At 38.3% G+C, this 27,745-nt stretch overlaps 1 protein-coding gene across 8 annotated transcripts in view; it reads right to left on the reverse strand.

The window, feature by feature from the left end:
* The window catches only part of PTPRA (protein tyrosine phosphatase receptor type A), a 170,552-nt gene that overhangs the window by 54,838 nt on the left and 87,969 nt on the right, over window positions 1-27,745 (reverse strand). For 4 of the 8 annotated variants that reach the window (XM_061436733.1, XM_061436730.1, XM_061436731.1 and 1 more), the window contains 3 exons: window positions 12,922-13,000; window positions 11,479-11,817; window positions 4,503-4,529 (listed from right to left, as the gene is read on the reverse strand). In XM_061436733.1, coding sequence (XP_061292717.1) covers window positions 4,503-4,529; window positions 11,479-11,817; window positions 12,922-12,994 — 439 coding nt within the window. In that variant the 5' untranslated portion in view covers window positions 12,995-13,000. Of the gene's footprint in view, window positions 1-4,502; window positions 4,530-11,478; window positions 11,818-12,921; window positions 13,001-27,745 lie in introns of those variants that run through there. The other 4 variants (XM_061436735.1, XM_061436732.1, XM_061436736.1 and 1 more) reach the window with 3 other exon arrangements.

Here is a 27,745-nt window from a genome sequence, read left to right on the forward strand (position 1 = left end):
CCCTTGTTCCCACAGTTCTGACTGGATGGCTGAGATTCCTGATCCCTTACTCACCCATCTAAGTAACAGTAACAGAGTGGCAGCGGTAGCAGGAGTTGCTGAGCAACTGCTATATGCCGACCCAGCACTGGTTTAACGTCACTTCATTTCTCACGACAACCCTATGGAGGAAATTTTGTTCCCATCCTATCTTGCAAATGGCAAAAGAAGACAAAGTACCTACCCCCACCCCTGCCATAAGTTGTAGAGTCAACACGCAAACTCAGATGGTCTAGCTCCAGAGCCCACACAGACTAATGCCTTTGCTCTGATATCATGGCATCTTATTTCCCAACCCCTACCCAATTCTCCTGCCATCACTGCCTCACAGGTACATGAAATCTCTGTCTCAGAGTCTACTTCCCCTAGAACAAAACTAATAAAATTGGGATCTCAAACTAGCAATGACTAAATAACAACTGGAGCGTATACTCATGACCACTGTATTTTGGTAGATAATGCTAGAATTAGGCTTAATATATTATTGTATATTACACAAATCATCCAGTCACACAAACTAACACCAGTGAAAATGTTTTAAAAGAAAAGCCTGTTACAAAACAACAAATATTGTGAATCCACTTAAATGAGGTACACAGAACAGACAAATTTATAGAGATAGGAAGTATATTAATGGTCACCAGGGGCTAGGGGAAGAAACATGGAGTTATTGCTTAATGCGCTACAGAGTTTTAGTCTGAGATGATTAAAAAAAAAATTGGGGGGACAGATGGTAGTGATGATTGTGTAACAATGTGAATGTACTTAATGCCACTGAACTATGTGGTTAAAATGGTAAATCTTAGTATTTTTCAAAATTAGGAAAAGGCTGGCTCTACCAAAATAATTTGGAATACACTTAATAAATACACATGAGAAAATAATTACTGAGTTGGCCAAAAAGTTTGTTTGGTTTTTTTGGTAAGATGGCTTTAGTAGTGCTCAGTTGTCTTTAACTTCATTCGAAACAATTTTGTTAAGACTGTTGTGACAGCTATCATGTCAGTATGTATTTTTCTTTTAATATCAAAATTGGTGAATTTTTGTGTAGCTATTTTAATAACTAAAGACGGAAGGAAAAAAGCAACATTTTCAACATATTATACTTATTATTTCAAGAAAGGTAAAAATGCCGCTGAAATGCAAAAAAAGATTTGTGCAGTGTTTGGAGAAGGTGCTGTGACTGATCAAACATGTCGAAAGTGGTTTGCGAGGTTTCATGTTGGAGATTTCTCAATGGACGATGCTTGACAGTCAAGTAGACCAGTTGAAGTTGATAGCGATCAAGAGACATAACGTTACACCACATGGAAGATAGCTGACATAGTCAAAATATCCAAATCAAGTGTGGAAAATCATCTGCACCAGCTTGGTTATGCTAATTGCTCTGATGTTTGGGTTCCACATAAGTTAAGCGGAAAAAAACCTTGACTGTATATTCACATGTGATTCTCTACTGAAACGTAATGAAAATGTTCCGTTTTTAAAACAAATTGTGACAAGTGATGGAAAGTGGATACTGTACAATAATGTGGAACGGAAGTGACTGTGGTGCAAGTGAAATGAACCACGACCAATCACACCAAAGGCTGGTCTTCATCCAAACAACGTAATGTGGGTACATGGTGGACTGGAAGGGAGTTCTCCATTAGGAGCTCCTTCCAGAAAAACAATTAATTCCAATAAGTATTGCTTCAGATTAGACCAACTGAACGCAGCACTCAACAAAAAACGTCTGGAATTAGCCAACAGAAAATGCAAAATCTTCCATCAGGATAACACAAGACCACATGTTTCTTTGATGGCTAAAACTGTTACAGCTTGGCTGGGAAGTTCTGATTCATCTACTGTGTTCACCAGACATTGCTCCTTCAGATTTCCATTTATTTTGGTCTTTACAAAATTCTCTTAACGGAAGAAATTTCAATTCCCTGAAAGACTGTAAAAGGCACCTGAAACAGTTCCTTGCTCAAAAAGATATAAGTTTGGGCAAGATGGAATTATGAAACTGTCTGAAAAATGGCAGAAGACAGTGGAACAAAACAGTGAATATGTTGATCAGTAAAGTTCTTGGTAAAAATGAAAAATATGTCTTTTATTTTTACTTAAAAACTGAAGGAACTTTCTGGCCTACTAAATAGCTTCAACTTTGAAAGAAAGGAAGCAAAGCAGCTTGCCTCCCTTCCCTTCTTTTTATTCTTTTATGCCCCTCCTGCTGTTCAAAAACATATCAAAGATCAATGCATAAAAATTTACAACCCTTAATCACCTACATAAGACATCATTTGCTTAGCAAACCCAACATAATACAGATGCTTCAAAACAATAGCCTCATTTGTCAAAAAGCACTTGGCTTTAAAATTACAATGTGATATCAAAATTTATAGTAATACTTCTAAAGATAGGCTCTAGTAAATCATCATTACATATGAGGCTGAGACTACATATGCGTCTTCACTTTCCTATTTGGTTAAAGGCAGTTACACAAAATTATTTTTTAAACTTAAAACATTTATTACATTGTCGTTCAGTCGCCCAGTCATGTCCAGCTTTTTGAGACCCCATAGACTGCAGGATATCAGGCTTCCCTATCCTTCACCATCTCTCGGAGCTTGCTCAAACTCATGTCCATTGGGTCGGTGAGGCCATCTAACCATCTCATTCTCTGTCATTCCCTTCTCTTCCTGCCTTCAATCTTTCCCAGAATAAGGGTCTTTTCTAATGAGTTGGCTCAGGTGGCCAAAGTAATAGAGCTTCAGCATCAGTCCTTCCAATGAATATTCAGGACTGATTTCCTTTAGGATGGACTGGTTTGATCTCCTTGCAGTCCAAGGGACTCTCCAATACCACAGTTCAAAAGCATCCATTCTTTGGCACTCAGTCTTCTTTATGGTCCAATTCTCATATCCATACATGACTACTGGAAAAACCATAGCTTTGACTAGATGGACCTTTAGCATGTCACAATTAGCAATAATCTAGATAATTAAAGTAATTTATTTCTTTTTAATCAGAGTATTAAAATCCATATTAGTCAGGTAGATAAAACAGGGATAGTATCTAGGGCAAGAAAAAGGCTGAAGAGTAAGAAAAGAAAGTGAAAGTGTTAGTCACTCGGTCGTGTGACTCTTTGTGACCCCGCGGAGTGTAGCCTGCCTGGCTCCTCTGTCCATGGAATTCTCCAGGCAAGAATACCGGAGTGGGTTGTTACTTCCTTCTCCAGGGGATCTTTCCTACCCGGGGATCAAACCCAGGTCTCCCACATTGTGGGCAGATTCTTAACCGTCTGAGTCACCAAAATACACACTAAGTAGGAAGTAGGAAGGAATCACAGATCTTATGTTTAATTTTGAAGCCTACCACTTTGACTTTTGATTTTATTGTAAGATTGGTTAAAAGAGCAGTTTTAGGGAGCAAATTCAAGTATATATTGCAACATAAATCTAATTAAGTTCTACATTTGATAGTGAGACTCCAGTAACTGAAAGTGAATAACAAGGACACTGCATTAGTCAAACCAAGTTCCCAAGTTTAAGAAAGCAAGAGCTGGAAAATCAAGGGAAATCTATACATAAGATGGTAACACTTCACTGTTCCTCACCAAACACAGTGGTAGACAGACAATAAATAAAGGGCTGGAGTATCTACTTTTATTTCCTAGTATATTAAAAAAAATTATAGTTGCTGTACAGAGTATTACCTACTTTTCTGATTCAAATGTTCTCTACTTAATAGACTTTCATAAGCATGCAAGTGTTTGCTTACTGATGCAGAAAAACTGTGCATGATTAAATAATGGAATCAAAAAAATCTCAAGAAGTCTGATTTGATAAACAGGAAATCAGAATGAGAAAAATTGCTTCATAGATTAATATTTTCCAAACAAATGAAATGATCATTTCTTAGACCATTTGATAGTCTACCTTAAACTGGTATTCTTGTGTGCATGCTCAGTTGCTCAGTCATGTCCAACTCTTTGTGACCCATGGACTGTATGAAGCCCATTAGGTTCCTCTGTTCATGGAATTTTCCAGGCAAGAATACTGGAGTGAGTTTCCATTTCCTACTCCATGATGGCAGCCTTACTATTCCCTAATCAAATGTGTACTTATACACATGAGGATCCATGCATTCTATTCTCTGGTAACCAGGGATTCCACAGTCCTGCTTTGACCACTGACACAGCATCTTCTGCCATAGCGACTTTACAGGAGAGGGCTGAAAATCCATATAAAGTGACAAAAGGCCAACATTTTATAGGCTACAGAAAAAACAACATCTACATTTAAAAACAATGAATATTTGTTTGTTACTCTTCTCCATGAGGTTATTATGGAAACAATTTAAGGAAAAATAAACACGTAACAGCCAGAGATGCACAAGGTTACATAGATTGAGCAGAGGAAACACAACAGATATTATATACTGTAAAAAGGACAAGAGACATAAGGTGAACGGCTCACCTCTTCTGTCCTTCGAGTCAGAATTACCTGTGTAGTGAGTAAAAAAACAGAAATGTTCACTCAGATTAAAGAAAAGCATTATTATTCAACCTAATGTAAGTCAAAATAAGCTCTAGGAATATGGATACTTTTCCCTTGTATATGCTGGAGCTAGAATGAGGCACCCGCAAACAACTGGGAAATAAGACTGCCCAGATTCATTAAACTTTTATCAATGATCTGGCCTTCTCCCTGAGGACAAAAACAACACAGCATTAATGTTCATAAAATGTACAAGAATGCAAAGAGTAATATAAACACAATGGTTCTTGTGGTCTTTATGTCCTTTTAGGCCATCAAAATGCATCAGGGCAAAATTAAGTTAAAAATATAAAAGACCTAAATGATAATAGATAATGAAATCTAAATGGCATAAATCAAACTCTATATATTAACAGAGAAAACTTTTTCAAAGGCTTATGGAATATCCACAAGCTTTTATAAATGCCTCATAGGAGAAACAGCACAGACAACATTCTTTTATCATGATGCAGTAAAACTAGAAATTAACAAAGTAGGAAAATACTTGAAAATTAAAATCAAAACCAAATTGCAAAGGGAAGTTCAAGAGGGAGGGGGCATATGTATACTTATGGCTGATTCACAGTTATATGGCATAAACCAACACAACAAACTAAACTGCAAAATATCTAAAAAATAAAAAATCACATTTGTGGCAGTAATCTACCACCTTTCCCCCAATATCAATTAGTCTCTTCCTCTTCTTGCCCTTAGTAAAGAACATCCCTCCTTTTTAGGTGAGCGCAAAGCTGTCCAGTTAGAGACTTAATTTCTGATACTCCAGGTATAATCATGTGAAGAATTCCAGTCAACAGGATGTGAACAAAAGGGAGAAGAGTAACTTCTGGGTTCCACCCTCTAGAAAATAAATTGTGCTATTTTCTCTGTTTCCCCTTCCCAGGGGCTGGAACCAGAATCCAGTGATAAGAGCCATCTCTGATCAAGTAGATGAGGGCAACTGTCAGGATGCCAGAGCCACAAGAAAAAAGGAAAAACGTGGTTTCTGACAAAGCAAAGCACAGGCCCCCCCCCAGCCCCCCACTTACGGAATGTGACAGGGGAAGGACATTTTTGTGTAACCAAAGAATTTTGGTATGTCTTTGCCAGAATAGCTTAGACCACACCCTAACTATCTACCTACAGGAGCATTTATGGGTTATGCCTAAAGCTGTGTTTATAAAAAATTCACAGCATTACATACATATTAATTAAGAATGAAAACAAACCAATGAAGCATTCAATTAGGGAAGATAGAAAAAGTGTAAAATAAATCTAAGAAAAGCAGGAAAAGAATAAAAGAGAAATTAATGAAATAAAAACTGAAAAATGACAGAACTAATAAAATATACAATATTTATTGCAGATTTCTGAGAAGGAAAAAGCAATAAACAATGAAATAGGTTAGTCAACCTAAACAGGAAAAAGGACTTAAATATATAAAATACTCATAGGGATGTAAGAAATTAACTCTAAGGGATGACTTTTTCTCAAATCTATTTAAGTAATTTTGAAAACCTGAACAAAATGAAAAATTTAAGTGAACTTCAATAATTTTCATAAAGCAAAGCAAAACATCGACTAATAAAACTTATCAAAACTAGCTACCTACAAAGGAAACACATATACCAATCTCACTTAGAAAAAACTTGGAAAAATTTACAATAGAAAATAGCAAATAAATCACAACACTTCAGTCAAGAAAAATATAAGACCAAGTGGAGCTGTTTGTGCAGGAATGTAAATAGTTGAAAAACAGGAAATCAATTAATATGATATACTGTAGCACATAATAGAAAAAACCATACAGATCTTGCTCATTGATGCTGAGCAGGCAACTGGCAAAATTTAACACCCTTTCTTAACATAAATATTCTTTAAAACAGGAATGAATCGATAAATATCTAGAAATAAACTGAATAAAACATGTGCCACACAACTGGTAAAAATTTTAAAATACTTCCAAGAAATACAAAATAAAAGACTTCAGCAAATGGAATATATAGCATTCTTAGATAGGAAAAATTAAAGATATCAACTGTCCCTGTTAATCTAAAAAGTCTACAAATAATAAATGCTGGAGAGGGTGTGGAGAAAAGGGAACCCTCTTACACTGTTGGTGGGAATGCAAACTAGTACAGCCACTATGGAGAACAGTGTGGAGATTCCTTAAAAAACTGGAAATAGAACTGCCTTATGATCCAGCAATCCCACTGTTGGGCATACACACTGAGGAAACCAGAAGGGCAAGAGATACGTGTACCCCAATGTTCATCGCAGCACTGTTTATAATAGCCAGGACATGGAAGCAACCTAGATGTCCATCAGCAGATGAATGGATAAGAAAGCTGTGGTACATATACACAATGGAGTATTACTCAGCCATTAAAAAGAATACATTTGAATCAGTTCTAATGAGGTGGATGAAACTGGAGCCAATTATACAGAGTGAAGTAAGCCAGAAGGAAAAACACCAATACAGTATACTAACGCATATATATGGAATTTAGCAAGATGGTAACGATAACCCTGTATACGAGACAGCAAAAGAGACACTGATGTATAGAACAGGCTTATGGACTCTGTGGGAGAGGGAGAGGGTGGGAAGATTTGGGAGAATGGCATTGAAACATGTGAAATGTCATGTATGAAACGAGATGCCAGTCCAGGTTCAATGCACGATGCTGGATGCTTGGGGCTGGTGCACTGGGACGACCCAGAGGGATGGTATGGGGAGGGAGGAGGGAGGAGGGTTCAGGATGGGGAACAAAAAAAAAAAAAAAAAAGCCCACTTAAAAAAAAAAAAAAAAAACTTAACATGATCAATAAGAACTTTTTCCAGCTATACAATAAGTTGATTCTAATGTTCATGAAGAAAATAATCAAGAACTACTAGCAAAATTCTGAAAAATAAGATTAACAAGGGATGACTCACTTTATCAGATATTAAGTATTTTATAAAGTCCACAGTTCACCCTTTACATCAGAAAAAATTCCAGATGGATCAAAGATTTTAGTGCAGGCACATACAAGCACATACACACACACAGAAGAAAAAAACTGTAACAGTGTAAAAGAAAAACATAAGACAATTATTTTATAATATTGGTGTAAGGAATGGCTTTTTATATATGATCTAATACCTAGAACACATTTAGTTAACACAAATCCATTTTTTTTCCACTGCGCAGCATGCAGGATCCTGGTTTCTTGATTCAGGATTGAACCTGCGTCTCCTGCAGCGGCAGTGTAGAATTTTAATCACTGGACAGCTAGAGAAATCCCACAAACCGGTAAGTTTTTAATTAAAAAAATTAATAGCTGATAGTAACAGTTTCTACAATGAAGAAAAGTTAGATGAACAACTAGGGGAAATAACTGCAATCTTATTATAGGGCTAATTTCCCTAACATCAAAGACCTTCTATAAATGAGTTGGGTCACATCCTCTGGAAAAGAAATTGTACTATTTCCTCTGTTCCGCCTTCCCAAGGCTGGAACCAGAAACTAGTGATAAGCCTGACACATTAATAAAAAAAAATGGGTAAAGGATAGCAACAGAGTTTTCTCAAAAAAAGAAAAGAAAGAAGGAAATATAAATGATCCTTCTAAATATGGAAAGATGCGCAACCTCACTCAGTAAAATGCAAATTCAAGTCACACTGAGATACTAATTTTCACCTGTCAGTCTGACATAGATTCAGGTGTTTGATAATTTATTGCACTGAAGAAAATGTAGGAAAACAGGCATTCTGACACACAGCTTAATAGAGGGAGATCTCACAATATTCAATTTAAATTTATAAATGCGCACTAAAAATAACTTATTCAACCTATATTCTCCCAAGACTATTGTCAGTAAGTGTAAAATCAGCCTGAATGATGGCCAATATGGCAGACTGGACAAATATATCAAAGTAAAGCCATACAACGAGGCAGCTCCTTACTATAACATAGAAAAAGTATGACAGGCTAATTGAGAAGAAGTAAGGTGAAGAAATATACACAGTACATTTATTATCTGTGTTATAAATGGAAGAAAAAAGGTATGTTTAAGTATGTATGTATGCTTATTTTAAAAAAGAAAAAACTCAAAGGTCAATAGGAAAGAAAAATTAAGATTAAAAAATTAATCCAGGGTAAGTCCAATATCCAAATAATAAGGATTTTTAGAACAAGACAGAGAAAATGGAAGGGGGAAGAACATTTCTGAACAGATATAAGAAAATTTTTCAGAACCAAAGGACAAAAACTCCAAAGGTCCTATCCCAAAATAATGAACGGAAGAAAAAGACCCACATCAAGTTCCATTTCTATGAGATTTCAAGACACCAGTGATGAAGAGTAGATCTTTAAAAACACACAAACAATTAGGAATCAAGACAGCAGTACAATTCTCCAAGCCTGCAAATTAGAAGTCAGGACAATGCTTTAAAAATTCTAGGGAAAAAAATATTTCCTCAAATTCTATACATACCCCTGAAGATATTTTTAGACATGTAAAAAAGAAATAACAGATTATCTAGTAAGTCTGACTTTACGGAAAACTGTATTATGAAGCTATGGAAAATGCAGGAAGAACTGGCCATCAACAGTAAATAGAAAACTAAACAAACAAATAAAAGGCAATTTCACATTATACCCACAGCTCAGCAGGGAACAGTATTACAGAAGTTATGATGTAACAATTATGGGGGGATTGGTAAAATGGTGGTAAATGAGGAGGATGTGGGGTTACAGAATGTAACATCCTGATGTGCCATAAAGTTTTCCTTTTATTGATCTTGAATAACAGTCACCAGTGAAATACAGTCTCAACTTCCTCTGAGATATGAAATGTGTTAACTGTTCAATAACTGGCTTCTCAGCTATGGCATAATTTGGACCTACAGCAGATTACAGAAAACTCAGTAGCAGTGTGCAAAGATTACTGAAGTGAGAAACAGGCCTAATTCACTACCTGACAGCCTTCAGATCTAAAGCAAATTATTTAACCTCTAAGGTCTTACATCAAACATCTACTAAAAAAAGAGATAATTACCACTGGTCATCTCACAGATTATTAAATGAAAGACAGAACAGAACATAAGTTAAGAACATAAGCCGTGGGACTTCCTTGGTGGTTCAGTGGTTAAGAATCTACCTTCCAATGTAGGGGATGTATGTTCCATCCCTGATCGGGGAACTAAGATTCCACATGCTGTGGGGCAATTAAGCCCGTGAGCCACCACTACTGAGCCCATGTGCTCTAGAGCCTGTGCACCACAACTAGAGAAAGAAGACACAGCACAGCCAGAAAACAACAAAAACATAGGCTGTGAAGTTAGTGACAGTCTCACCTCTTCCATTTACTAATTCAGCTTGCACAAGTTTTGTTTTTCCTCTCTAAGCAATGGCCATAATTTACAGAAAGAAATACATTTTTATACCATTACTTAGTATATGTTTGTGTATAACTTGAACAGAAGTTCTATAAAATAAGTTAACAGGAAAAGAATAAAAGTTGAAAAGGACAATACACACACACACAGATTTGTAGTGGCCCACTAAACTGATTTCATGAATCAGTCATGATTTGTACTTTGAAAAACACAGTAAAACTCCTTCACCTATAAAACATAAAACAGAACCAACGTAACAGAATCCATAGGATACTTCATATGAATTACTTCTATAACACTCTTAGTACAATGCCTAACACTTAAAATTAGTGCTTACCACATGCAGGTCCCACTATAAATGCTTTACCCATAATAACCTGTTTAATGCTAACAGCTCCTTCATGAATTAAGTACTATCAACATCATTCATTCTTATATACTGATGACAAAACTGAGGTAGAGAGGTTAAATAAACTTGCCTATTGTCACACAGCTAGGGTACAGCAGAGTTAGGATTCAAACTCAAGTGGAAAATATGGGATTAAAGCTGGCAGGTGCAGGGTCTGAGTTGTAAGGTCTAGCTAAGAGATGTCATCAGCAAATGACACTCAGTTCATGAGCCATATGTGATTCCACCCAGGGGCACTCACCATCTAACAAGTGAAAAATATGAGCCAAGGGGATGAGACCAAAGAAGAGTAACTGATTTTTGCTAGAAAAGGAATGACAAGTATACAGCTGTCAAGGAATAATTATTTCCTTTTACTACTCATAGAAGCCCTAAGAGGGACCTTCCCAATCCTTGGAAATTTGCCCTACCCTACATGGTCTCGTACTCAGGTCTCTGATTCTGTCTTCAAAGCCACTTCCACTTCAGTGATTGACTCAAGGAGAAGTGGGTTGGGTTCAGTCCTTGAACAAACTGGTACTGTAACTTAACTGTTTTTCCTGATCTTCTCTTAATAATTCTACTCCTGGCCACAGACCTTCCACTCTTACCTAACTGTTACAGATAAGGCCCATTCTCCCTCCCATGGTCTCCAGGGATTCCTTTCTTTTCAAGGCTAATCCTATTATTCAATTATACTTTCCTTTCAACCTCAGTTTCTAGCATCATCAATTACCTATTCTCTTTCTATCTTCTCTATCTTTAAATATTAATCGTCCCTAATCTAACCAGGATTCCATGCAAAGCAGAATATCCTCCAGATCTACCTTCTTTCCTCCTTTTTTTTTGACCATACCATGCAGTGTGCTGGATCTCAGTTTCCCGAACAGGGATCAATCTTGTGCCTCCTGCGCTGGAAGAATGGAGTCTTAACCACTGGATGACCAGGGAAGTCCCCTATCTTCTTTGCTCTTAATTCTATGTTAACCAGATATTCTTGAGAATCCCCTATATCTAGGTTTCATTACTTTGCTTGGGCAATTTTACTTATTTCAAGAAATTTTATGGCTAGAAAACACAAACAATAACAATAAAAGGGTGAATAAACTCAAAGAGCCAAAGAAAGAACAAACAGAAACCATCTCTAGTACCTGAAGGAGGAAAAGTTTCTGGAGTGGTTGCTGCAGTGCTGGCATTCCCCTCCCAAGGTTCTGTTCTGGTATCTGTGAACTGGTTATCTGGAAGCCATGTTCCATTTGGTGAAATTGTAGTGACTACAGAATTGGTGCTTACTGTTCTTGTGGTTCCATTGTCAGAGTCTGAAGAATTGACAGTGGTTACATATACAGGTCCCAGAGTTAGATTTGGGCTGAATGTTGGTGTCAAGGAAGAAGTTACTGAAGGAGTAGGATTTGAAGTTTTGGTCTCTTCTTTAAGTGATTCTGTTGTAGATGCTTTCACAGATCTTGTAACGCCTACTGAAGGTGAAACTACAAAAACCAAAAAAACCAAGAAAACATCACACAAAGAATTGAGATCTCAAAAGTTATGAGACACAAAGCAGCAAGCCCTACTACACCTCAAACACTTGGAGACCAATAGACACACCACACACACACTTTTTATTATCTTTTTAAAAAATTAAAGTATAGTTGATTTACAATGTTGTGCTAATCTCTGCTGCACAGCAAAGTGACTCAATTACATACACACACACATTCATTTTTAAATATTCTTTTCCATTATGGTTTGTCCCAGCTCATATTTCCCTGAGCTATAACAGTAGGACTTTGCTATTTATGCATTCTAAATATAGTAGGTTGTGTCTACCAATCCCAAACTAACAGGCAGTCCCTCCCCTCACTTCCATGGCAACCAGTCTGTTCTCTATGCTGTGAGTATTTCTGTTTCATAGATAGGTTCATTTATGCCATAGTTTAGATTTCACATATAAGTGATATATGGTATTTGTCTTTCTCTTTCTGACTTACTTCACTTAGTATGATAATTTCTAAGCTGCTGCAAATGACATTATTTCATTCTTTTTTAAGACTGAGTAGTATTCAATTATATATATGTACCACATCTTCATTCATCCGTTGATGGACATTTAGATTGCTTCCATGCTTTGGCTATTGTGAATAGTACTATTATGAACATAAGAGTGCATGTATCTTTTTGAAGCAGAATTTTCTCCAGGTGTATTTCAAGGAGCATACACTCTTTAAATGGTGAATCCTTCCCTCCAATTCTAAAAGTTTACTGTCTAATGGAGGGAAAAACTGGTCTCTTAGTTAGTTCCTCAGAGTCAATATACAGGATCTTAAATAGTAACCATTTTGTCTTCTTTAACTTTTCAGGAATGAATATAATCTCTTCATTTGAAATAGTATGGGGTATATAGAACAATGCTGAGTGTGGCATACAATATGACCCAGAGATTCCCAAAGACAACTTACTTTGCCATCACTTTTAAGTAAAACTTAATATTAATTTTTTCTTTCTTTAGTACCACCAAGGTCTTCAAACTTGGGTCACTAAACATAAATACAAAATTCTATTCCAAGTACCAATCTTATCAAATGGCAATTTACCTGTGGTAGTGTTGCTGGCACCAACATGTATCAGACCACTGCCAAGCAGAGTAAGAAGGAACCAGGAATCCATGCTGACCTGGAAAACAGAGAGTCATTTTAGATACAGTACTGAAATACTGTAAAACTATGTCCAAACAACTCACCAAAGGAGGTATTTTGGGCAAATTCTTCCTAGCTATTGAAGTACACACACAGGACCAATGATCTTTTAGGAGTCTGATAAGCACAACTCTCCAGGAATCCAACTACTTAACTGAAAGTTTATACAACTATAAGTAAGAGCAGTCATTCTCAATCTTGGCATACTTTAGAATCACTCAAAGAACTTAATAACAACAAAACTCTGTGCCGGACTGTATCTCTGGGAGTGAGAGGCAGGTAGCAGTCCTTTTAAAAGCTTCCTAGGTAACTGCAGCTTTAGTATCTTTAGGATGAGAAGCACAGAGAAGGTAGGTTGACTGCAAGGATGTACTGACCTCCAAAGCAGACATTATACAGCTGTCCTCAAACTTTATTTCCCTTCAAACCATATCAGAGGGCTGTGCCCCATTCACACTGGTAACAGAGGTTTATTCATCCATTCAGATGTCTGTGCCTGATACTAAGTTAGGTATCAGGGAAACAACTAGGGAACAATATACTCCAAGATCCCATTTTCATGGGACTCATAGCACAGAGGTAATTTAATGTGGCAGTGACTCTCCAAATCAACCAAGACAGGCCTCTCCGAGTGGAACATGAAAATCTCTGAGGGAGGGTGGAGAGATGTAGGTGGTTTATACACAGCCCAGGAGATTGCCTTTAATACCAGCAATCATGCTTAGCAGGGAACTGGGTTCAGCCAATGGCCTTCCCAAGGTATAACCATATGTGATTTGACCAGTTCCCCACTCTTCCTACCTGACTGTTAACCCAAAATGGGGAGAGCACAAAATTTCCTCCATAAGGGTTAAGAAACAGATTGGAAGGCTGATTATTATGTATGTATTCATGTATATGCTAGATAAATCAATAGGAAACGGTTTTGTGAAAAATAACAATGTATTTGGAGGAAGCAGGCTAGATGATCACTTCATTCCATATATCAAAATAAAATCCAGATGGGCTGAAGAATTAAATGTTTACAGACACATTTTAAGAGGAAATAAATGAGTATGTTCATAACAAGGAAGGATTTTCTAGACATAAAGGCAATGTAAGAAATCACAAAGGTGTAAAGCAAATATCTTTCAATAGAAAAATAAATTAATTAAAAAAAAGAAATCACAAAGGAAAAATGGAATATCTGGCAATAGAAAAAATTATGAAAGAAATCAATCAAACAATGTTAATGGACAGGAAGATTCCACACTGTCAAGACATCAGTTCTTCTCCACTCAGTTTACAGATTCAATGTAATCTCAATCAAAATACTACCAACCTATTTTGTGGATGCTATGCTATGCTATGCTAAGTCACTTCAGTCGTTTCTGACTCTGTGCGACCCCATAGACGGCAGCCCATCAGGCTCCCCCGTCCCTGGGATTCTCCAGGCAAGAACACTGGAGTAGGTTGCCATTTCCTTCTCCAATGCATGAAAGTGAAAAGTGAAAGTGAAGTCGCTCAGTCGTGTCCGACTCTTAGCGACCCCATGGACTGCAGCCTACTAGGCTCCTCCGTCCATGGGATTTTCCAAGCAAGAGTACCGGAGTGGGGTGCCACTTTGTGGATAGCAACAACTAGTTCTAAAGTTTATATGCAGATGCAAAAGATGGAGAACAGCCAACTCAATACTGAAGAAGCAGAGTAAAGTCAGAGAATTACTACTAATTTAAAAGCAAATAGTAATACAAAAAAGCAAAGAAAGATACAGCAAAGAGTGGCAGTGTGGTACAGACAAGACAGACCAATGGAACACGAGAGAACTCAGATAAAGACCCACACAAAGAGAGTCAACTGATCTTTGACAAAGGAGCAAAGGCAATACAATGGAGCAAAGACAGTCTTTTGAACAAATGGTGCTGGAATAATTCAGCACACACATACCAAAAAAACAAAAACAAAAAACTAGACACAGATCTTATACTCTTCACAAAAATTAACTCAAAATGAATCACAGACTGAGATGTAAATGCAAAAGACTCCTGGAATATAACACAGGAGAAAAATCTAGATGACCCTGGGTATGGCAATAACTTTTAAGATACAATACCAAAGACAGAGCCATCAAAAAATAATCAACTGCACTTCATCAAAACTAAAAAATTCTGCTCTGTAAAAGACAAAACCAAGAGAATGTTAAAACAAGCCACAGACTGTGAGAAAATACTTGCAAAAGACACATTAGCCGAAGGACTGTTATCCAAAATAAACAATAAAACCTCAACAATAAAAAAATTATCAAGCTGATTAAAAAATGGTCAAAAGCCTGAACAGACACCTCTCCAAGGAAGAGAAACAAATGGCAAACAAGCAAATGTAAAGATGTTTAACAGCATATGTTACTAGGGAATTGCAAAGTAAAACAATGAGACACCACTACACACCTATCAGAATACCAAACACTAACACCACCAAAATTAAAAGACGCTTACTCCTTGGAAGGAAAGTTATGACCAACCTAGATAGCATATTGAAAAGCAGAGACATTACTTTGCCAACAAAGGCCCGTCTAGTCAAGGCTATATTGGAGAAGGAAATGGCAACCCACTCCAGTGTTCTTGTCTGGAGAATCCCAGGGACAGGGAAGCCTGGTGGGCTACCATCTATGGGGTTGCACAGAGTCAGACACGACTGAAGTGACTTAGCAGCAGCAGTCAAGGCTATGGTTTTCCAGTGGTCATGTATGGATGTGAGAGTTGGACTGTGAAGAAAGCTGAGTGCCGAAGAATTGATGCTTTTGAACTGTGGTGTTGGAGAGGACTCTTGAGAGTCCCTTGGACTGCAAGGAGATCCAACCAGTCCATTCTGAAGGAGATCAGCCCTGGGATTTCTTTGGGGGGAATGATGCTGAAGCTGAAACTCCAGTACTTTGGCCACCTCATGCAAAGAGTTGACTCATTGGAAAAGACTCTGATGCTGGGAGGGATTCGGGGCAGGAGGAGAAGGGGATGACAGAGGATGAGATGGCTGGATGGCATCACCAACTCGATGGACGTGAGTCTGAGTGAACTCCAGGAGCTGGTGATGGACAGGGAGGCCTGGCGTGCTGCGATTCATGGGGTCACAAAGAGTAGGATACGACTGAGTGACTGAACTCAACTGAACTGAACAACACCAAATCCCAGTGCTTCTGTGGAGCAACAGAAACTCTCCTTCACTGTGGGAATGACACTTTGGAAGGCAGTCTGCTGGTTTCTTGCACAACTAAACTTACTCTTATTATATGATCCAACCAATTGTGCTCCTTGGTATTTACCTAAGAAGAATTGAAAACTTACACCCATATAGAAATGTGCTTTATTCATAACTGCCAAAACTTGGAAGCAAGCAAGCTGTTCTTCAGAAGATGAATGAATAAGCAAACTGTAGTACACCTAGAACATGGAATATTATTTAGCACTAACAAGAAATGATCCATCAAGCCACGAAGAAACATGGAGAAAAATGCGTATTACTAAGTAAAAGAAACCAATATGAAAAGGCTACAGTCTGAATGATTCTGACTATATGATAATTCTTAAAAAGGCAAGGCTCTGGAGGCAGTGGTTGCCAGGTTAGGGAGGAGAGGGGAATGAATAGGTGAAGCACAGAGGATTTTAAGGGCAGTGAACTATTCTGTATGGTAATACAATGGTGGATACATGTAATTATACATTTGTCCAAACACAGAAAATGTATAACACCAGAAGTGAACTCTAATGTAAACTATAGACTCTCGGTGATAATGATGTCAAAGTAGGTTTATCAACTGTAGTAAGTGTATACTGTGGTGCAGGATGTCAACGGCGGGGGAGGTTGTGTGTATATGGCAACAGGGAAAATTTGGGAACTTTTTATTCTTTCTGCTCAATTTTGTTGTGAATATAAAACTGCTCTAAAAAATAAAGTCGATTTCTTAAAAAAGGTAATTAACTGGGAAAATTGTCACAAAACAAATAATTAAAACAAGAACTCATATTAATATGGAATACATTAAGATTCCAATTCTGAAAAATGTGAAAAACCTAATGTACAAAAGAGAAAAAGAAACAGCTAAGAAAATACACAAAAAAGTGCTGACTAATCAAAGGAAAATAATAAAGAGAGAACATTTTTACTTGCAGGAAAGACCAATGGCATGAAAATACAATGTTTCGAAGAGTCAAATGAAAAGAACTGAAATAATGATGGAAATACCAATTAGCCTATAATAACAAACTCCTTTCCAGAAAGATTATACAAGAATCTTAAAGGTGCCCACATTGTTTTCTGACCGATTTCCAAGGTTCTATTCTTGAGTATAAGTAAATAATCTGAAATTCAAGATTAAAATGATAAAGAGCTATTTAGTCATTAAGTGGAAAAACAGGGAAAAGCTGGTAGTGAGTATCATGCTGCTAGTCCAAACAATAATTGTGGCTACATGGTATGCTATGGGCTTCCCTGGTGGCTCAGATGGTAAAGAATCTACCTGCAATGCAGGTGACCCAGGTTTCATCCCTGGATCAGGAAGATCCCCTGGAGAAGGGAATGCCTACCCACTCCAGTATTCTTGTCTGGACAATTTCAAGAATTTAAGGAAATGGAACAAGCTTGTCATTTTTAAGCTTAAAAAAAAGTCAGATCAGGACTTCCTGGTTGTCCAGTGGCTAAGACATCACACTCTCAATGCAGGAGGCCTGGGTTCAATCCCTGGTCAGGGAACTAGATTCCACATGCTGCAACTAACAGTTCACATGCTGTGAAAGAAAAGACCTGGGGAAGGCAAAAAAATAAAAATAAATATTAAAAACCAACCAGATAAAAACTGAATAGCCCATTACTGAGGGCTTTCTTTGCCTACTGGTTTCCTGGCACTCACTGAGGACAATACAATGTGGCTCACAGCTTTCTTCCTATCCCAAAGTCCTGATATCCTTGGAAGATTTTTCAACATCCTCACAGGTGACAGCCACAATTCACATCCAGACACATCTCTGAGTTGTCTGATTTCAACTCCAACGACCTTAAGGGAAATATACTGATTTGAAATCTCCACACTGGCCAGGCACTATAGTAACCATTTGCATTAGTTATTTTATGACAGGCAGTTACAGTAAGGAATACAGAACTAATAAGCCACAATCAACCAGAAGAATTCAGGAAAGGTCAAAAGGAGAGGCCATGTGTCCTACCACCTCCCAGAATCCTCCTTGCTAGAATCCATCTTGGCTGAGGAATGCATGTGCTACCAGGAAGGTAGAGTTAGAATGACTGGCCAGACAACTTGGAAATTAACCCCATTACCATAAAACCAGAGACTGTGACTTTGAGCCATGTGGCAGAGCAGTTCTCCTGGGTTCCCTTACCCTCCCACTCTCTGCCTGGGCGTCCCTTCCCAATAAAGTCTCTTGCTCTGTCAGCATCTCTATCTACTCAGACAACTCATTTCTGAGTGTTAGACAAGAGCCCACCTTCAAACTCTGGAAGGGGTCCCCCATCCTACAACACTTATACAACTTCCACTCCACTGAAGCCGGTCGTGACAATGGCTGTACTTTAGACTTTGTCAGCACTGGGAAAAATGCTCATACTGAATCTTACTTTCCCACTCTCCAACCATACTCCCTTACTACTAAAGCCTGGGACCTCACTCAGGCTTTCAGTCCCTTGATCCTCTAATTTTCATCCCAATATCTCTGTTCTATTTCCTTCTCTACTCAGCCAAGAAAAGTTGGTGTCAGTTCAATCACTGCCTTGCAAATATCCTAAATTCTTTTGCTACACTGTTCTTCTATTATACCTATATGGGAAAATAACCCCCAATCCTGAACAAATCCAACTGTCAGTCAACGTGGGCTGCCAAATGCTTCTTAAGAAAATCAAACTACCCCTAAGGTTGAGATTTGCCTCATTGGAACTCTGAACACTTTCTGCAATCTTTCTATATTTCCCTACTTAGCTCTCTCTCCAATTCTCCACTGCAGTGATTTCAAAGAACCTCCTCTCCTCTCCAACATATCCTCTTCTCACATCCTTGGCCGTTGGCCTTGCCTTCAACTTCAAAGAAAACAGAAACCACTAGACTGGGACACCCTTACCTACCAGTCACCTTATTTACTAATTTCTTCCTTCTCTGCATTTCCTCCCAAGAATCTCAGTTCCTTAGGAACCTTGTCCTGTAGATCTTCTAACACCATCTTCTAGCTTTAACACCTCCCTTTCGTAACAACATTTAAACACAATTAAGAATTTCTTACAAATAGCTGAGAAAAGAAGCGAAGCGAAAGGCAAAAGAGAAAAGGAAAGATATATCCATCTGAATGCAGAGTTCCAAAGAACAGCAAGGAGAGATAAGAAAGCCTTCCTCAGGGATCAATGCAAAGAAATAGAGGAAACATAGAACGGTAAAGAATAGAGATCTCTTCAAGAAAATCAGAGATATCAAGGGAACACTTTATGCAAAGATGGGCACTATAAAGGACAGAAACGGTATGGACCTAACAGAAGCATAAGATATTAAGAAGAGGTGGCAAGAATACACACAAGAATTACACAAAAAAGATCTTCATGACCCAGATAACCATGATGGTGTGATCACTCATCTAGAGCCAGACATCCAGGGATACAAAGTCAAGTGGGCCTTAGGAAGCGTCACTACAAACAAAGCTAGTGGAAGTGATGGAATTCTAGCTATTTCAAATCCTAAAAGATGATGCTGTGAAAGTGCTGCACTCAATGTGCCAGCAAATTTGGAAAACACAGCAATGCCACAGGACTGGAAAAGGTCAGTTTTCATTCCAATCCCAAAGAAAGGCAATGCCAAAGAATGTTCAAACTACGGCACAACTGCACTCACTGAAGAGTAATGCTCAAAATTCTCCAAGCAAGGCTTCAACAGTATGTGAACCAAGAAATTCTGGATGTTCAAACAGGATTTAGAAAAGGCAAAGGAACCAGAAACCAAATTGCCAGCATCTGTTGGATCACAGAAAAGGCAAGAGAGTTCCAGAAAAACATCTACTTCTGCTTTATTGACTACACCAAAGCCTTTGACTGTGTGGATCACAACAAACTGGAAAATTCTTAAAGAGATGGGAATACCAGACCAGCTTACCTGCCCCCTGAGAAATCTGTACACAGGTGAAGAAGCAACAGTTAGAACCAGATATGGAACAACGGACTGGTTCCAAATTGGGAAAGGAGTACGTCAAGGCTGTGTAGTGTCACCCAGTTTATTTAACTTATATGCAGAGTACATCAAGCAAAACGCTGGGCAGGATGAAGCACAAGCTGGAATCAGGACTGCAGGGAGAAATATCAATAACCTCAGATATGTTGATGACATTACCCTTATGGCAGAAAGAGAAGAACTAAAGAGCCTCTTGATGAAAGTGAAGAGGAGAGTGAAAAAGCTGGCTTAAAACTCAACATTCAGAAAACTAAGATCATGGCATCTAGTCACATCACTGAATGGCAAATAGATGGGGAAACAATGGAAACTGGCTGACTTTATTTTCTTGGGCTCCAAAATCACTGCAGATAGTTACTGCAGCCATGAAATTAAACAATGCTTGCTCCTTGGAAGAAGACCTATGAAAAACATAGACAGCATATTAAAAAGCAGAGACATTGCTGACAAAGGTCCATCTAGTCAGAGCTATGGTTTTTCCAGTAGTCATGTATGGATGTGAGAGCTGGACTATAAAGAAAGCTGAATGCTGAAGAATTGATGCTTTTGAACTGTGGTGCCAGAGAAGACTCTTGAGAGAGTCCCTTAGACTGCAAGGAGATCAAGCCAGTCAATCCTAAAGGAAATCAACCCTGAATATTCATTGAAAGGACTGATCCTGAACCTGAGGCTCCAATACTTTGGCCACTTGATGTGAAGAACTGACTCACTGGAAAAGACCCTGATGCTGGGAAAGGTTGAAGGCAAGAGGAGAAGGGGATGACAGATGATGAGATGGTTGGAAGGCATCACCGACTCAATGGCCATGAGTTGAACAAGCTCCGGGAGTTGGTGATGGACAGGGAGGCCTGGCGTGCTGCAGTTCATGGAGCTGCAGAGTCGGACATGACTGAGCGACTGAACTGAATTGAACTGAAGAATTTCTCAAAGAAAAGAAGAGCCCCTTTTAATCTATATCAGTCCTCCAGCTAGCAATCACTCTACTCCACCCTGCAGCCAAATTTCTAGAAAGAGTTGTCTCCATAGCAATCTGGCTTCTTTTCCCACCAGTCCACTAAACAGCTACCTCCATATTTTTAAAGCATTATAAAAATATTTCCAACTAATTCACAAAACTCTAATTTCCTTGATATAATAAAGGACTCCTACAGATTAAGAGATGACAAAAGAGATGAAACAGATTCACAGAAAACCAGATAGTTCTCTTAAAATATAAGAACAAATTCTTAACCTTACTCGCGATCAAAGAAAGTTAAATCAAAGCTACACTGCAATGTCATTTTTCACCTATCAGATAGGCAAATACAGAAAAACTTTAACACCACCACACTGGCAGATTTCCCTGGTGGTCCAGTGGTTAAGAATCTGCCTGCTTATGGTTCAGTCCCTGGTCCAGGAAGATTCCACATGCCACAGTGAAACTAAAACCCATGTGCCATAACTACCGATGCCCAGAATGGACTCACTGGAAAAGACCCTGATGCTGGGAAAGACTGAAGGCAGGAGAAGGGGACAAGAGAGGATGAGACTGTTGGATGGCATCACCGACTTGATGGCCATGAGTTTGAGCAAGCTCCAGGAGTTGGTAATGGACAGGGAGGCCTGGTGTGTTGCAGTCCATGGGGTCGCAAACAGTAGGATACGACTGAGCGACTCAACTGAAGTCTAGAGCCCCATGCTCTAGGGCCTGTGCTCTGCAATAAGACACCACAATGAGAAGCCCACACACCACAGCTAGAGAGTAGTGACCTGGCACAGCCAAAAATAAATAAATTAAAAAAACAAAACAAACCACTGTGTTGGCAAGGGTTTGTGTAAACAAATACTCTTATACAAACTATAAATACTTACCAGAATTACAAAAGCATAAGCTCTTTCACACAATTCTACTTGGGAACTTTACAGATATACCCATACTTTTAAAGTGATCTTTTAAATGTTATTCAAAACAATACAGTTTGTGACAGAAAAAGACTGAAAATAACCCGAGAGGACATGTTTAAATAAATTACTGCAGATTAATAAAATGGAATACTATGCAGCTGTTAAACAGAATGAGGAGGTTCTTTGGAGATCATTTTATTTCAGCATACAAGACTTTAAAAATTTTGAACCATCTTAAAAATAACATTTTCAAAAAAACTCAATTAAAATTCACAAGAGGAAAAGCCCACTTGTATTTCTTTTTCCTTCGCCCATTTTCCTTTCTCTTCCTCTCTCCTCCACCCTTCTCTCTGGGTATGTGTCACACACGCACACAACACCTTTCTGTTGTTAAATCCCTCAACCTCTCTGTCACATCTTATTTATCCACACCCCATACTTCCCCAAATTCATCTCTTCCCCATGCCTCTCTATGAATTGAGGATTTAAAAAGTTGGTTCTGTGATGAAGGCCTAGTCCTGACAAGGATGAACAGTTAAATAGTTTGAATCTGAGGGAAATGTGCACTATCAAATGTCAGAAGGTAACCAGCCCTGTTCAGCTGAAGTCTGCACAATGCCAGGAAGCCTGTGCACAAACTCTCATAGCAGAAATGGTTCTACCTTGTCACAGAATGATTTTTAGATGAGTAATCTGTGATACTTTTTGTCTGACTTACAGACATGTAACTTTGTGATCCAGTAATTCCACTTCTATATATTTATGTAAGAGAAATAAGAGTATACGTCCAAAAAATAAGTACAATAATGTTTGTAACAAAAAGCTGAAAATAACCCAAGTAACCACCAATAACAGAATATATAAACAGAAGTGCAGTTTTTCCCCTCACAATGAAATGTTACTCAGTGATTAAAAGGAAAGAACTCCAGATACACACAAAAACATGAATGAATCTAAAAACCACTCAGGAAACTCAAACAGGGGCGCTGTATCAACCTAGAGGGGTGGGGTGGGATGGGGAGGGAGATGGGAGGGAGGTTCAAAAGGGAGGGCATATATGTATACCTATGGCTGATTCATGTTGAGGTTTGACAGAAAACAACAAAATTCTGTAAAGCAATTATCCTTCAATAAAAAAATAAATTAAAAACCATCATGCTGAGTGAAAAAAGCCTTACAGAAAAGAGTAATATATGACTCCACACAGCAAGGACCTAAAAGAAGCAGAAGAGATTAAGAAGAGGTGGCAAGAATACACAGAAGAACTGTACAAAAAAGATCTTAATGACCTGGATAACTATGACAGTGTGGTCACTCACCTAGAGCCAGACATCCTGGAGTGTGAAGTCAAGTGGACCTTAGGAAGCATTACTACAAACAAAGCTAGTGGAGGTGATGGAACTCCAGTTAAGCTATTGAAAAATCCTACAAGATGATGCTGTTAAAGTGCTGCACTCAATATGCCAGCAAATTTGGAAGACTTGGCAATGGCCACAGGGCTGGAAAAGGTCAGTTTTCATTCCAATCCCAAAGAAGGGCACTAGCAAAGAATGTTCAAACCACCACACAGTTGTGCTTATTTTACATGCCAGCAATGTAATCCTCAAAATCATTCAAGTTAGACTTCAGCAGTACTTGAACTGAGAACTTCCAGATATACAAGCTGGATTTAGAAAAGGTAGAGGAACCAGAGATTAAATTGCCAACATCTGCTGGACTATAAAAAAAACTAGAATTCCAGAAAAATACCTACTTCTGCTTCACTGACTACTTCATTGAGAGTCCCTTGGACTGCAAGAAGATCAAACTAGTCAATCCTAAATGAAATCAACCCTGAATATTCACTGGAAGGACTGATGCTGAAGCTGAAGCTCCAGTACCTTGGCCACCTGATGTGAAGAGCTAACTCACTGGGAAAAAACCCGTTGCTGGCAAAGATTGAGGGCAGGAGGAAAAGGTGGCAAAAGAGGATGAGGTGGTTGGACAGCACCACTGACTCAATGGACATGAGTTTGAGCAAACTCTGAGAGAAAGTGAAGGACAGGTGCAGTCCATGGGGTCACTGAGAGTTGGACAAGACTTAATGACTGAACAACAACAAATTAAAAGATTACTTTTCTTATACAGGAAGGACACTGGTTCTCCTTTCCTTCACTGAAATTATAAACTATTAAAATAAGTCAATAAAGCATGCTCATTACAAGACATATAACCTGGGAATTTCCTGGCAGTCCAGTGGTTAGGACTCGGGGCTTTCATTGCCATTGTCTTGGGTTCAATCTCTAGTCAGGGAACTAAGATCCCACAAACTGTGTGGTGCAGCCCAAAACAAAACAAAGATATCAAAAAGAACAGAGGGATATAAAGAAAACTCTGAAAGTATCATTCATCTCCTGCCTGTCCCATTATCCAAAAGTGATCACTAAATACTTTCCTTCATATCCTTTTGAAATAGATACCCACACATAAAAAATAAATAAATAGGATAGTAGACATACTGTCTACAGCTTGCATCTTTTACTTAAAATAATAAATCCTGGATATCTTCCACATCAATACTTTCTGGTTACCTTTCTTTGCAATAGCTGCGTAGTAGGTCATCATACAGGTATACCACAATTATTTTTCAATTTATTTTTTAATTGGAGGAGAATTGCTTTACAATGTTGTGTTCATTTCTGTTGTACCACAACGCAAATCAGTCATAACTGTACCTATATCACCTCCCTCCCCTCCCTCATCCCATCCCTCTAGGTCAACACAGAGCATCAGGCTGGGCTTGCTGTGTTATATAGCAACTTCTCACCAGCTACCCACTTTACACGTGGTGGTGTATATATGCCAATGATACTTCCTACATTCGTTCCACTGTCTCCTTTCCCAATGTGTCCACAAGCCTGTTCTCTATAGCTGCGTCTCCATTCCTTCCCTGCCAATACGTTCATCAAGATCATATTTCTAGATTCCACATATATGTGTTAATATACAATTATTTTAACCAGTCTTTCTATTTTTGTTAGGTAGGAGACAACTGTATATGATTTCCTCTTCTATCTTACACATTATTTTTGATTCGGCAACAGTGGATTGAATAAAGACAGAATTATATACTCTAGGAGAGCCAAATGGGAGGAAACTCAAACTTACACGTTTTTCATTTTTCAAACACGTTTGTGAATAATAAGCTTTTCGTTATGTGAATATAGCACAAATAAGCAGGGAGGCTTCGGGAGATGAGTCATGAAGTTCTGGGCAATTCCCTATTTTATTTGACACAATGGCACACACACTGCATCCTTTTGCCCACCCCACCACACCCAGACAAAGGGCTAATACACACCATTTGTTTTTAATTACAAAAACATTTCTTACTTAAAAAATCTGTTTCTACTGCACATTAGGGAGATAAACCAGGAAAGTTTAACATTCAAATAACAAAGGAAAACCAAGATGCCAACAGCAAATACTTAAAAGCCTTACGACAAACAACAAAGTAAGTTCTAAAAAATTACAGCTATTGTTTTTCTGATAACTGAGAGTCTAAGAATATTTCCTAAATGTTCTTAGAGTGAGAGAGTCTCTCTTGAATCACAGAAATTCATAAGCAATCAATTATATATGCTTACACACATTTCAGGGGTATATTATTTGAAATATATGTACTGCACTCGAGATGAAGGAACCATCACAGGTATGCTGAATATCTTGTAGAGAAAGATTTTGTGAGCTTCTGGCCAAAGAGGAACATTCCTTGCCCAGATGTACACTCACCATCAGTGGACCCAGAAGTCCAGAGAGAAATGCTATCCTTTCCTAAGAAAAGGAGAGGAAGAAAGAAAACTGGATGCTAGGAGAACACATCCATTCTTCAGTTAGGGGTGGACAAGTACTAAATTCTGGCCAAGGATGTATAAGCTTAAGTATATCATGCGGGAAAAAAGTTTATTATGAGATCTCTAGGAAGGTGGTTTAAGAGGGAGAGAGGGAGTCTTTTTTTTTCTCTGTCCTTTTCCTTGTAATCTAGAATTCAGATGTGATGAGTACAGACCCAGCAGCCATTATGAACTTTGAAGTGACTTCCAGGATAACAGAATTAGAGAGCCAGGAAGAGACTGAATTCTCTGATGACACTGTTGAACTGTCATACCAGCCCTGCTTACTTTCAGATTTCATATATACAAGAAAGAAATAAACCTATACTCTGAGATACGCAACCAACCCCAATCCTGATAAAGAATAAGACCAATGGCACCCCACTCCAGTAATCTTGCCTGGAAAATCCCATGGACGGAGGAGGCTGGTGGGCTGCAGTCCATGGGGTTGCTGAGAGTCGGACACGACTGAGCGACTTCACTTTCACTTTTCACTTTCATGCATTGGAGAAGGAAATGGCAACCTACTCCAGTGTTCTTGCCTGGAGAATCTCAGGGACAGGGGAGCCTGGTGGGCTGCCATCTATGGGGTTGCACAGAGTTGGACATGACTGAAGCGACTTAGCAGCAGCAGCATGACTTATAATGGATGAGGAATGGAAATGATGAGGGTACTCTGAAATGCATTTTTCTTGGTGCTCTTGTTAGGAAGCACAAGGCTGCATATGTATATGCTAAAGAAAAAAATGTTACAAGGAATCAGTATTATGAAATTCCCAGGAGCAAAGGAGAGCTTGGCCAATACACACATTCTCTAGAGTTTAGACTGGCTGTGATAACTTCTAATAAAAGTCCACCTGTACAAAGCTAACCATTCAGTATTAAATACATTGATAAATTATGATCAAGTGTCTGGTACAATTTATCTGAATATCTGGCCTTTTACCTCAGTTAAATCTCAGAGCAACTCTACAAGAGAGATATTCTTACTCCCATTTTGAAGATTGAGAGATGGTCACATAGTTGGCAGTTGTACAACTAGAATTCAAAAAGTTTACAGACTGTTGAAGGATACTCCTAGGTGTGAAAGAAACAAAGGAGTGGCAGCTAGGAGTGTTAAGCTCTGTCCGAGCCTTCTTCTAGAGCTGTTCAGGTTCACTTTGAGAAAAAGGCACCCAGATGGAGAGTTCAGTTCCTTCAGCTGTTACTCAATCAACATTATGGTATTTATTATTAAGAACAAAAACTATTTTTACAATTATAATCCTTGGTTGTCTGCTATGTGCTAGGCACTTGCACATAGGCATTCTGTATACTTTAACCTAATTATTCCCCACAACCACCTTTTGAGTTAGGTATTGTTTTTCCATTTTACAAATGAATAATGATCAAAGAGGTCAAGAAATTTGTTTAAGGCCACGTATCCATTAAGTACCTACTTACTAGGATTCAAACTCAAGGCTTTTAAAACTCCAAAGTTCATGTGCTTTGTACTTCATCATAATGGGAATACACAGGTTAGATATGGACTAGATATAGATTGTCGTCAAGTGGTGAGGGACAAATAAGCTATTTGTTCAAACCCTGAATTATCTTGTGGCATAATGTTGATCAATTAACACTAAGATGAGGTAGTAAAACTGTAGTCCAGAGAAAGAATTTTCAGAGGAGGTAATGCTTGAGATAAACTTGGGAAGATAAAAAGTAGTTAGCCAAGAGAAAGATCAGAAACAAGAAATAGTCTTTAGAGCAAAGAGGACTCTGAAACTTAAAA

This window comes from Bos javanicus, chromosome 13 (assembly GCF_032452875.1).
Source record: "Bos javanicus breed banteng chromosome 13, ARS-OSU_banteng_1.0, whole genome shotgun sequence".
Classification (NCBI taxonomy): Eukaryota; Metazoa; Chordata; class Mammalia; order Artiodactyla; family Bovidae; genus Bos; species Bos javanicus.